Source organism: Anarrhichthys ocellatus, unplaced genomic scaffold, assembly GCF_004355925.1.
Source record: "Anarrhichthys ocellatus isolate YVR2014 unplaced genomic scaffold, GSC_Weel_1.0 scaffold622, whole genome shotgun sequence".
Lineage (NCBI taxonomy): Eukaryota > Metazoa > Chordata > Actinopteri > Perciformes > Anarhichadidae > Anarrhichthys > Anarrhichthys ocellatus.
Window position 1 is genome coordinate 1 of NW_022280596.1, and position 9,304 is coordinate 9,304.

The 9,304-nt window shown below is 45.0% G+C and overlaps 1 protein-coding gene across 1 annotated transcript in view; it reads right to left on the bottom strand.

Moving 5' to 3' along the window:
- Positions 1-2,335: 2,335 nt before the first annotated feature.
- Positions 2,336-9,304, bottom strand: part of LOC116376811 (gastrula zinc finger protein XlCGF57.1-like) — a 10,225-nt gene continuing 3,256 nt past the window's right edge. Inside the window, exon 2 of the mRNA XM_031838293.1 lies at positions 2,336-4,330. Coding sequence (XP_031694153.1) covers positions 2,703-4,330 — 1,628 coding nt within the window. The 3' untranslated portion in view covers positions 2,336-2,702. The remainder of the gene's footprint in view (positions 4,331-9,304) is intronic.

Here is a 9,304-nt window from a genome sequence, read left to right on the forward strand (position 1 = left end):
ATCCAAAAAAAAATGACTTAAGTACAGTAACGAAGTATTTCTACTTCGTTACTATACACCACTGCGTATACATATACACATATACATATGTATACATATACACACGTATACATGTATACATATACATACGTATACATATACATACATTTAAAGTTGAAATGGTGCCTGTAGCTGAAAGTATGAGGAGGTAGAAGGATTTGAAAGTTGAAAAAGTTTAAGAGGATTTGTAAATTTTCTCCGTAGACATCCCTTTCAAAAACAAGTTGCAAAAAGTTTAATAATTCAAAAACTTTAAAGGTTAGAAATTTTAAATAGAAAAGTCATAGCATTTAATGTCCTTAAAGAGCTGAACATTTTAGTAGTTGAATGGTTTCTGTAGCTTAAAATATGAAGTAGCAGAAGAGTTTCAAAAAAAGGGGGACGGAAGAAATAGTTGAACTATTCCTGCTACTGGTAGTAGCAGGAATAGCAGTAGTAGTAGTAGCAGTTGTAGTATAAGTAATAGTAGTAGTGGTAGTAATAGCAGTAGTGGTAGTAATAATATTGATGGTAGCAGTAATAGCAGTAGCAGTAGTAATAGTAGCAACATTAAAAGTAGTAGTAGTAGTAGTAGCAGTAGTAGTAGTAGTAATACTAGAAATATTAGCAGCAGTAGTAGTAGTTGTCGCAGTATTAGCAAGAGCATTCATCATTTCAACAAAAAAAGCCAAATTTTGAGCTTAACGTTTAAATACAGTTAATCCATGAGGCTTTTATTTTGAAAGGGTGGGACTGGGTGGGGGAGAGAGGGGAAGAGGAGACATAATCTTAATGTTTGACACACATAAACAGAGGTTATTAAATGACAGGCTTCATCACAAGCATTTCAGTTAGAATTCACTCTTTGGGGCTTATATTTTGAAATGGGGTGGGGGGGAAAGTCCTCTTAAAATCACTAAGACCTGAATGACTATGAGAGAGAGAGATCTCTCTGGCAAACTTTCTCATTTGGAGATTGTCCTGTTTTATCATTTACAGCTTACATGACTATTGTCCTGCTCTGCCATGTCTTTCCTCGTCTCTCTCTCTTGTGTCGCGGTGTGTGTAAATGTCACTCGAATCAGGAAACTTATCAGAATACCCATATTTGATTGGCTGAGCTGCATCACGTATATCTCTAAATCATGTGTGTGTATGTGTGTCTCAGTGCCTCTGTGTGTTTATCAACATCACTAATGAGCTCATATAAACACCTGGGTGCTTGGGTGCATGTTGGTGATTGGAGCACCTGTGTGTTAGAGGCTAGTTAAGAGAGATTAGAGTGAACAGTGATTTTCAACAAAACTACCTGTCAAACATATGCCCTTTATACCAAAACCATGACACTAATCAATAAAATATGGATACCGTGAGAGAGATAAGACTCTGGCAAACGCGGAGATGTGTTTTTTATGTTTGTGGTGTTAAAAATGTGAGCTCCAGCGCAATATACAAAACTGGTACCGTCTGCTTTCTTTGAGAAATGAGTGGTCAGATTTAACATTGAGTCTAATGGAGCAGTTGGTTGGAGTTCATGTCGCTCTGCAGCTCCTTGAGCCAAATGTGTAAGTCGGTGGGATTCCACAGTCATTTGTCTACGACAAGGACAAGATTAGCTACTTTTACATCCAGAAATTATTCATCAAGAGTGAAGATTGTGGAGTCAGTGGAAAAAGACAAATATTTTCTTCATAAGATTCTGAAGCTGCTCTTCACTCTAGCGATGACATCACGCACTCTAAGCTGCGCAATACACACCCATTATAAAGTCAGAAAAGGACTGAAAAAAATCAAAAAAAGTTACATTGCTGCAGTTCAAAAAGTGTAAAAGATATCAAAAAGCTGAATAATGTGGCAATAGATCAGGGTTTTCTCAACATTTTAATGTTGAAATGGTGTCTGTAGCTGAAAGTATGAGGAAGTAGAAGGATTTGAAAGTTGAAAAAGTTTAAGAGGATTTGAAAATATTCTCCATTGAAATCCCATTCAAAGGAAAAATTGCAAAAAGCTTAATAATTCAAAAAGCATAAGAGATACAACTATGAAAAGTCATAGCATAAATGTCATTAAAGATTTTGATAGTTGAATGGTTTCTGTAGCTTAAAAAATGAAGGGGACGGAAGAAATATAATAAAAAGTGGAATAAAGAAACAGGATAATAATAGTTGGAATGCTTAAAAGCATTCCAACTATTATTGAATTAGCCAACAGCCTTAACGTCTGTATGTCAACAACTGACTGTCAATTCAAATAAATGAAGTTATATTGAATAATATCTCAACAATATTTATTATCAAATTGAACTGTATTAATTATAAATTATATATAATCTAATAATAAATGTTTACTTTGAATATTGGGTAACTGAAAGAAGAAATCCTGACTCAGCTTCAATTTAAAAGTCTTCACATTAACAGACAGAATAAAACTTTATTCATAAACCACAAAATAAACGTTATGAACCAGCTGTTATATTGACATATTGACATATTGAATACTGATACTGTCTTCTCTCCAGATGTTTTATTTACATGTGAAATTATTCAAACGTCCTCAGAGTCACATGACATCGTGTTGAATTATTGTATTCTTGAAAACAGTAAATATTGATTGAAGAGGTTTAAACTTAGATATATTTTAATCTAGTATATATGTATGTGTGTATACATGCAGCTGGACGGAGGTCACAGCTGGATGAAGTTGGTGTGAACTCCTTCCTGGCGGTTCAGGTTCGGCGTCCCCTCGGAGACCCTTACGGCTCGTTCTCCGGCGTGGATCTTCATGTGAGAGACCACCGAGCGTTTCTCCTGGTAGCTCTTCCCACAGACGCTACAGCTGTAGGGTTTCTCACCCGTGTGCGTCAGCATGTGTCTCTTCAGGTCGATCTTCTGGACAAAGCCTTTGCTGCACAGCTGGCAGCTGAACGGTTTCTCCTTCTTGTGGAACCTCTCGTGCGTCTCCAGAGAAATCTTCTGGCGAAACCTCTTCCCGCAGAGGCTGCAGATGAACGCCTTCTCGCCAGTGTGGATCCTCATGTGGGAGTCCAGGTTGCCGATCTGCCGGAAGTTCTTCCCGCAGACCCTGCAGGTGTACGGTTTTTCCCCAGTGTGGATCCTCTTGTGCACGTCCAGATGCTGGCTCATGGTGAATGTTTTGCTGCAGATGTCACAGGAGTAAATCCTGGGCTTCCCTCCCGTGTGGCTCTTGATGTGTCTCTTCAGGACGGTGTTTTCAATGAAAGTCTTCCCGCAGAACTCGCAGATGTACGGCCTCTCGCCGGCGTGCAGCTTCATGTGTCTCTCCAGAGAGCCCTTCCTGGGGAAGTCTTTTCCGCAGTCTTTGCAGCTGAAGGGTTTCTGGCCGGTGTGTGTCCTCATGTGGATCTCCATGTCCCTGAAGCTGATCCCGCAGATGTCACACATCCTGTTGGTTTCTCTATGGCTCTGGATGTGAATCTGCAGACTCTCTGAGGACTCTGACTGCTCTCCACAGACGCCACAACGACATTCGGGATCGTTTAAATGAGTCTCTGCGTGCCGCACAAAGTTACCTTTATTGTGAAAGGCGTTCCCGCAGACCTTGCAGCAGTGAGAAGGAGTCAGACTCGGTTTCCTGCGTCTGCTCCTGGCGGCGGGCGCTTCGGTGGACTCGTGGCTCCGTACGTGTTGCCTCAGCTCAGCACTCTTGTTGAAGCTTTTGCCGCAGACTTTGCAGCTGAACGGTGTCTGTCCGTCGTGGACCTTCATGTGTCGCTCCAGAGAGCCGGTGTGGCTGAACTCTTTGTGACACAAAGTGCACCTGAACGGCTTCTCCGCTGTGTGGATCCTCATGTGTGTCACCATGTTACCCTTCTGGTTGAAGCCTTTTCCGCAGATGTGGCAGCTAAATGGTTTCTCTCCGGTGTGCAGCCTCAGGTGCGTCTCCTGTGCGCGGATGGAGGGGAACTTCTTGCTGCAGAAGTGGCAGGTCCTGCTGCTGTCGCGGTGCGTTTGGAGGTGCAGCCTCAGACCGTCGGTGGACTCCGAACGCTCCCCACACAGACCGCAAACACACTCCGCCTCCTTCAAGTGTTTCTCCACGTGTTTCATCAAAAAGCCTTTTCTGTTGAATGACTTCCCGCACACTCTGCAGCAGTGAGGGGGCGCCTCTTCGTCACTCTCGTCCTCTTCCTCCTTGCCGGCCAGATAGTCCGGAGAGTCCGGTTGGCGGTCTGGTTCAGAAACACTGTCTGGTCTGGAGGAAGTGCTGGGCAGAGGGTCCTGCAGTTGGTCTAGGTCGTCCTGCTTAAGATGTCCATCAGAGAGATGAAACTCTGAAAGAAAGAAACAAACAGTTTAAATCTTCTCTGAGACTTTGATGTTTCATAAAAACCTTTAACCTCAAGGAACTAGTCATCGTGGCAACCAACAGCAATCGTTCTGTCACACGTTCTCTGTCAAAGGTTTCGGTTTTAGGTCCACTTCTCTTGTGGAAGAATCATCCGATTTTAGTTGGGGGAGCAGCAGCGCTACTCGGAATTTATCGGAGATGGCGACGAGGGAAGCGAGCAGGAGCGCTCGTTAATCTGCGTCGACGGGGATTCAGAACTACGCTCCCGTCAATTCACCTGGCGAATGTCCGCTCTCTGGCCAACAAGATGGATGAGCTGCTGCTCCTCAACAAACTAAACACGGACTTTAGCAGATCCGCCGCCCTGTGCTTCACTGAAACCTGGCTCGGTGAGCACATCCCGGACAGCGCACTACATCTGCCGGGCTTCCAACTCCTCCGAGCGGACCGCGTAACGGCTCTGTCGGGAAAAACGAGGGGAGGCGGAATCTGCTTCTACATTAATGAAGGTTGGTGTACAGATGTCACAGTGTTAAAGGAATCATGCAGCCCTCACCTGGAAACACTTTTCATAGACTGTAAACCATTTTATTCACCGCGGGTGTTTTCCTCGTTCATTCTGGTCGGTGTTTACATCCTCAGGCCTGTGTGAGTGAGGTCCTCAACACCTCGCTGAGCAGATCAACAACACGGAGCACAAACACCCAGACTCCCTGCTCATTGTTCTTGGGGACTTCAACAGAGCAAACCTCAGCAAAGAACTGCCAAAATACAGACAACATATTAAGTGTAGCACCAGGGACAAAAACACACTGGACCACTGCTCCACTGTATAAAGGATGCATATCACTCTGTCACTCGTGCAGCTCTGGGACTCTCTGATCACTGTCTGGTTCATCTTCTCCCGACCTACAGGCAGAAATTAAAATCTGCAAAGCCTGTGGTGAAGACTGTGAGGAGATGGACTAACGAGGCAAAGCTGGAGCTACAGTCCTGCTTTGTCTGCACTGATTGGAGTGTTTGTGAGGCTGCTGCTACAGACCTGGATGAGTTCACTCACACTGTGACATCATACTTCAGTCTTTGTGAGGACATGTGTGTGCCGACTAAAACCATCTGCACATATAACAACAATAAACCTGGTTTACTGCAAGACTCAGGCACCTTCGTCGGGCCAAGGAGGAGGCCTACAGAAGTGGGGACAGGATCCTGTACAACCAGACCAGGAACACACTGACGAGGGAGATCAGGGTAGCTAAGAGGAGCTACACTGAAAAACTGGAAAAAACGTTTTCAGCCAACGACCCCTCGTCAGTTTGGAGAGGCCTGGATGTACTCATCAACTACAGGAGACCATCCCCCCCCCACTGAGGACAATCACCAACTGGCTGACGACCTGAATGTCTTCTACTGCAGGTTTGATAAGCCCACTCTCACACCCCCCACCATCAAACAAAACATCTACACTGCCTGCCTCCTTCTCACCTCTCTCAACCGACCCCCCACCGGCACTGAGGTTCTGCGAGGAGGATGCGATGAGGCCATGTCCACACTACTCTGTTTACGTTTGGAAACATATGTTTTGCTACGTTTACACTGAGCAGCCACACTACGCCGGAGTTTTGGAGCACCCTAAGCGAAGGAGTTTGAAAACACTCCCGAGGTTGGAGGAGTTTGAAAACTCTGGGGTTGCGTTTGCGTGTGGAGGGCCGGAAACGGATGTGTTTAGCAAAAATGACGCCCAGACCCGTGTTCGCTACTTGATTGGTTCTTAGCAGCCATGACGTATCCTTCCCTGATTCGTCACACTCACTATCACGTGACCCGTACCCGGAAGAAAACAAACTGGCTTTGCTTGCTTGCTTTGTGGCTGTACTAGCAGCTGTTGTGCAGTAAAAGTCTGCATTTCTGTGGAGGAAGCAGCTGTTATTGGAGCGATTAGCGAGCGGCGTGACCAGCGGCATCATCAGCCCTATGGAGCGGCCGTCTGAAGCCACAGTTAGCGGTAAATGCTATTCAAAGCTACGAGTGAGAACAGACAACACCGAGGAAACGTGTTCGTTCTGCCCGCACATTTCTGTGTGGTAGAATGTCATTGCATTTTCATGCTCGTATTTATCCCTCCTCTCTTGCCGTAGTTAGTGCCTCGTTGTTTTTAGATTCTAATGAGAAGACACGCTGCACTAACGTTTTACTTCTTCCGTTTGGTAGCCTTGAGAGACCTTAGTTTGTAAGTATTTCTTTGTGAAGCATGAAAAGATGTACGTAGATATATTCTATTCGCTCTTTTAGTATACCATTTGTGTTGTATTAAATGCTAATCGCGGTTAGCATTTCTCCATTGGCGGTAATGTTAAAATTAGCTTAGAAGCAAGCTAGTCGGACATGTTTACATGATGGCTATATTGTAGTGACCATTGCTTCCCAATAAAAAAGTCACTACGGTTGCTGTAATGCTTGTTCTGACGCGTGCCATAAATAACAAAGTCCAGTTTCGAATATAGGCATTTTATTCCTCACATAATCAGAGTTCACCACTTTGTCTTCAGTTATCCATTTTCTCCTCATACCAATAAATCATAACATTTGCATTCGTTAAATCTGCACGGTCAAAAACTGTTTGCTTCTACCTATTAGCAACAACCTGTGTCCAATGACCCCACTGATTATATTACCTGGGGCCTGATTCACACCGTCACTACGCCCCCATGTGGTGGGAGGTTGTACAAAACAAAAACAACAAAATGGCTCTTACATATAAGCTGGACTGTTGTTTTGTATTCATGTATGTGTATATGGACAGTTTGTAAAGCCATATTTCATATTGTGTTTCCACAGTTTTACAAATAAGAAAGATTCACACTAAAGTCCTGAAACTCTTCTACAGATTCCATGGTCTTTATTTCACGGATCTACTGTTAGCGATCTGCTAAGCTTTCCTGCACGAAGCAGGAGCAGAATAGAGTGAGAGACGTGTGTTGACCACATTTATGGACCATAATCTAGTAAACCTTTGTGTGTAAGTGTTGATGTTAAAGTAAATTTGATGTGAGAGAGAGCAAGAGAGAAAGACCCGCAGTGCTGTAACTAAGTCTGAAAAATAAAACTTCTAAAACTTTCCACGAACTGTGTCTGTTTGAGTTTATAGAGGAATATTTTAGAGGAAGATCTTAAGTATCAAATACAACCTTTCATTATTAAAGACTACTTTATTACTCTGTCGTATTTTTTTAAACTAAGCAACCAATCCACTTCCTGTTTACACCGTCACGCGCATGCCCAGTGTACGTTAATGGTCACTGCTGTCCATCTTCGAAGGCTGCCATGTGGATGCAGATCAATTCGAAAATGATGCCGAAACGCCTGTGTGGACGGAGATCGTTTCTATTTGAAAAATCTGCTTCCAAATAGAAACGGAGTAGTGTGGATGTAGCATGAGTCAGCTCTTTCACAGACAGAAGATCAGAAAGGCACCGGGCCCAGACGGTGTGTCCCCCTCGTGCCTGAAAGTCTGCTGACCAGCTGGCCCCCATCTTCACACAGATCTTCAACCGATCACTGGAGCTGTGTGAAATCCCCTCCTGCTTCAAACGCTCCATGATCATCCCGGTCCCCAAGAAATCCTCCATCACAGGATTAAATGACTACAGGCCCGTCGCCCTGACATCTATGGTCATGAAATCCTTTGAGAAACTGGTGTTGACCCATCTGAAGGACATCACAGGACCCCTGCTGGACCCCCTGCAGTTTGCCTACCGTGTAAACAGGTCGGTGGATGATGCAGTCAACATGGGACTGCACTACATGCTGCAACACCTCGACTCCCCAGGGACATACGCAAGGGTTCTGTTTGTGGACTTCAGCTCAGCGTTCAACACCATCATCCCAGAGATACTTCAACCCAAACTCTCCCAGCTCACTGTGCAGCCTCCACCTGTCAGTGGATCACTAACTTCCTGACTGACAGGACGCAGCAGGTGAGGCTGGGAAACACCACATCCAGCACCCGGACTATCAGCACTGGACCCCCAGGGATGTGGTCTCTCCCCACTGCTCTTCTCTCTCTACGCCAACGACTGCACCTCAGAGGACTCGTCTGTTAAACTCCTGAAGTTCGCAGACGACACAATGGTCATCGGCCTCATCAGGGACGGTGATGAGTCTGCGTACAGACGGGAGGTTGAACAGCTGGTCCTCTGGTGTGATCAGAACAACCTGGAGCTTAACAGGCTGAAAACTGTGGAGATGACAGTGGACTTCAGGAGGAGCCCCCCAACACTGCCCCCCCTCACCATACTCAACAGCACTGTGTCTGCTGTGGAGACCTTCAGGTTTCTGGGATCCGCAATCTCCCAGGACCTGAAGTGGGCCTCCAACATCAACACCATCAGGAAAATGGCACAGTAGAGGTTGTACTTCCTGCTCCAGCTCAGGAAGTTCAACCTGCCTCAGGAGCTGCTGATCCTGTTCTACTCCACCATCATCCAGTCTGTTCTCTGCTCCTCCATCACTGTGTGGTTTGGATCGACCACCAAACAGGACAGGAACAGACTGCAACGGACTGTCAGGTCTGCAGAGATGATCATTGATGCCAGCCAGCCCCCCATCCTGGACATGTTCACCTCCAGAGTCAGGAAACGGGCTGGAAAGATCACTGCAGACCCATCACACCCTGGACACAAGCTGTTCCATCTCCTCCCCTCTGGTAGGCACTACAGAGCTCTGTACGCCAAAACCACCAGACACAGGAACAGCTTCTTTCCACTGACCGTCACTCTGATGAACAATAAATATGTTATACTGCACTACCTCTGTTTGCACTATCACCACCACTTGCACATCACCTCAATTCCATTGCCATTGTTGTTTATAGGTTTATGTTCACATGTATGTATATATGTATGTATGTAATATATATATATATATATATATATATATATATATATATATATATATA